Source organism: Wasmannia auropunctata, unplaced genomic scaffold (genome assembly GCF_000956235.1).
Source record: "Wasmannia auropunctata unplaced genomic scaffold, wasmannia.A_1.0 LD336023.1, whole genome shotgun sequence".
In the NCBI taxonomy this organism is placed as follows: Eukaryota; Metazoa; Arthropoda; class Insecta; order Hymenoptera; family Formicidae; genus Wasmannia; species Wasmannia auropunctata.
Genome location: NW_012026867.1, coordinates 252,596 through 255,701, shown reverse-complemented (window position 1 = coordinate 255,701; position 3,106 = coordinate 252,596). Strand labels below are relative to the sequence as shown.

Below are 3,106 nucleotides of genomic sequence, written 5' to 3'. Positions count from 1 at the left end.
GCCGCGGCGCAGAACGATAGCATTTCCCAGTTGCCTGGCTCCCGAATGTCTCGTCCCGTTTATTGTCACGAACGTGTTTAGCGTAAAGTATGAACGTGATCGCGAAGTCGACGACCATCGCGCCGTTCCTGCGGGCGACGGCGACCGTCGTCTCGAACGGGGGGCTACCCGTGGCCGCGACCGGTAAAGTTCAGAAGCCAAAGATTGCCGTGCCCCAACCTGTCAGACGGAGACTCCAGCAGACCACCTATCAGGATCTTCTCGTCGGACCTACGTGCATAAGCTCGGGAGTCACAGGTGCGTCCGCATTATCGGCCCGTCCTACGCCACGAGGCGTTCCGCGAATTCGCGTTTCTCCGCGAATAGATCCAGCCGACATGCTCGCGATTATATAATCGGTATGCGCACAACCGTGCACTTTGCAGATCGCTGCGCTATCAGTTGAGCTCAGGCACTTGTATAAAACTATCCCGAGTACTCTCGATTGTTATTTTAGATATGAATATAGATGAAAATCTATTGATAGAAGATCCTGGATAGACTCTGCTGCTCAAACCTGGAGCAGATAATATAATCTGGTTTTGTGTTGTTGCAGTCAGCACGCAGGTGCATCAGCGACGTTTGGCGCACACCGACATTCAGTGGCCAGATTTCTCCCATTATCGCCAAGATGAGGTACAGGATCCAAATTCAAAGTCGCGGGACAGTGCGCCGAACCGAAAGGGCGTCTCCTATATTGTCGCAGCTGGCAAGTACCATGGAAAATATCTGATGCATTTCAAATGAATTGCATTCTAAATCTTCTTTGGTTTTATTTGTACTCTCTAGGTGGTACCGTGGCAGGTGTCTACGGCGCTAAGGTATTCGTGCACGGTATCGTAGGAATGCTAAGCGCATCGGCCGACGTGCTCGCCATGTCGAAGATTGAGATAAAGCTCGATTCTATCCCCGAGGGCAAGAGCGCTGTCTTCAAATGGCGCGGAAAGCCTCTGTTTGTACGACACAGGTAATTCGGGATACTAACAGTTTGATGATTTATCGCGCGGCAAAGCACGCTTGTGTTTAACATACAGACATATTATAATTCATATTGGAATTTACAGAAATCAATCAGAAATCACAACGGAAACTCAGGTGGACGTTGCGAGCCTCCGCGATCCGGAGGAGGACAGCGTTCGCGTGAAGGACCCCAAGTGGCTGGTCGTCCTGGGCGTTTGCACGCACCTGGGATGCGTGCCCATCGCCAACGCGGGAGACTTCGGCGGTTACTATTGCCCGTGCCACGGGTCGCACTACGACGCCAGCGGCAGGATTAGAAAGGGTCCGGCCCCGCTGAACCTCGAAGTGCCGCCCTACGAGTTCACCGAGGGCAATGTGCTCGTTGTTGGTTAATGACTATTCGCGATATCTGTAGTCAAATAATAAAATAATTTATGATATAGGATGCTCCGGGTGATGCGGAACGCCTTGTTACTGTCAACGCGAAGAAGAAAAAAAAATGCGTTTTGTATATTTCTTGAGATTTACTGGAGAACAATTCGTTGGAACATCGCGCGTCGATGCAGCGCGATCGCTGTATCGGATTTAGAATAAAACGTCAAGCGAAAATTTCCTCTGAAACTCAATTGCTCACATCAGCGTTAGAATTTATCTGGAATATCGGATGCTTGCGATAACGGGGCGACGGGCGCGAGATTCGCCGAATCCGCCATTGCTCCGGAAGCCCCGCGCAAATCTATACGCAATACGCGTCCAAACGCATCCCTTTACGTCGCAGCTACCCGCGCAATATACCACGGCGGGGAGGGGGGGCGGGGAGAGGGGGGTAGGGGGTTACGGAGTGATACCAGCGCTTCCGCGAGGAGGCGCCAGCGATCGGCGGCGCGGCCGAAATTCTCGTTTGCCGGCCCCGGGGGCCGCGAAGCGGCGACAATCGTCATCGCAATCGCCGGGCGATCGCTGCCGGTTTCACCTCGATCGCATTCGTCGCTGCTGGCAGCGTACGGACGAGAGAAATCGCGCGCGGCGTGATCTCAATAGTTCATTACCGTGTTCGTGCTGTTCAGAGAGTTTGGATTAGTCGCGTTAAAGCCGGCCGGCGCGCGCGGCGGCGTCGCTTCTGTACCGCTCGTATACTTGTCGTCGTGTCGTCGTTATATATTACGTATACAACACATATATTACGCGCACGCCTTAACCCCCTCGCCGACCAGCTGACTCTCCTACCCTTCACCACTCTTCTGTCCTCTCTCTCTTTCTCTCTAGTCCCTCCTGTCTCTGTCTTCTCCCGGAACTGACACTCGGAACCGCCGCCGGCGACGCATCGCCGACGATGTATTGTCCGGTCGCGCGCCGTCAGCGAGCCGCGCCGCTCCGTCGAAAGGGTTGAAAGCCGAGAGTAGGAGAGGTGTCGTCATCGCGGGAACAAGCGAGAAGGAAACCCGCGGAAGCGCGCCCCAATTGCCGGTGAGTAACACATATATCGCAATGTATTTGCTAAGAACGAATTCTCTTGTGTCGCTTATCGAATTTAGCGAAGGTCATCGCTTTTTTTTTTTTTTCTCGAAACGGCAATTTCTCGGCAACGAGGAATTCATCCGTATTCGAGAAGTCGTGAATTGTGCGAGGCGATCATATGATTGACGAGCAATTGACAGGCACATGACGAGTCGACGGTAGAAAAGATTCGCGGAAACAGACCTTTAATACATTCCTCGTCGATGAATCACAAAAATTTTATGTCGATTTTATTTTGATATTTGAACGGATAACGCGGTTTGAATAACATCAGTTTTTTGAATACCCGAGCGTCACGCCGCGCGATAAACATCTCACGCGTATCTTTCGGGCGCGAATATATTTCTCGAAACGCGATAAGTTTTCAAACGATTTGCATTCACGGACTTCGTTCCCTAATTCAATTCGACGCGACATCCTCTGCACGCGCGCAGCAGGCGGTTGCTCCAGTTTTGGCGAGTTCGTCGAAATAAACTTCTCGCTTCATTCGTTCAGGGAGCGCTTCTCCTTTTTCTTCCTTCGTCACCTATAGATTGACATCACGTCGCCTAGACTGCTCCGCGGTATTGATATCACATTCTTTCACGAT

The 3,106-nt window shown here is 51.9% G+C and overlaps 1 protein-coding gene across 2 annotated transcripts; it reads left to right on the top strand.

Moving 5' to 3' along the window:
• LOC105452958 (cytochrome b-c1 complex subunit Rieske, mitochondrial) lies at window positions 1–1,608 on the top strand. Of its 2 annotated transcripts, none has more exons than XM_011694524.1 (4): window positions 1–183; window positions 596–748; window positions 829–1,006; window positions 1,104–1,608. In XM_011694524.1, the coding sequence occupies exons 1-4, from the start codon at window positions 90–92 to the stop codon at window positions 1,390–1,392; spliced, it is 714 nt and encodes a 237-aa protein (XP_011692826.1). In that variant the 5' UTR covers window positions 1–89; the 3' UTR covers window positions 1,393–1,608. The 2 variants fall into 2 exon arrangements, with proteins under 2 accessions (XP_011692826.1, XP_011692825.1); XM_011694523.1 differs by having other exon boundaries at window positions 1–297.
• Window positions 1,609–3,106: the final 1,498 nt, after the last annotated feature.

Bases quoted from the DNA above. Each gene is read 5' to 3' on its own strand.
- LOC105452958 (XM_011694523.1), top strand. From the start codon at position 90: ATGAACGTGATCGCGAAGTCGACGACCATCGCGCCGTTCCTGCGGGCG. The intron at 298-595 runs GTGCGTCCGCAT...GTGTTGTTGCAG, and splicing joins CATAAGCTCGGGAGTCACAG to TCAGCACGCAGGTGCATCAG. The intron at 1,007-1,103 runs GTAATTCGGGAT...TGGAATTTACAG, and splicing joins CCTCTGTTTGTACGACACAG to AAATCAATCAGAAATCACAA.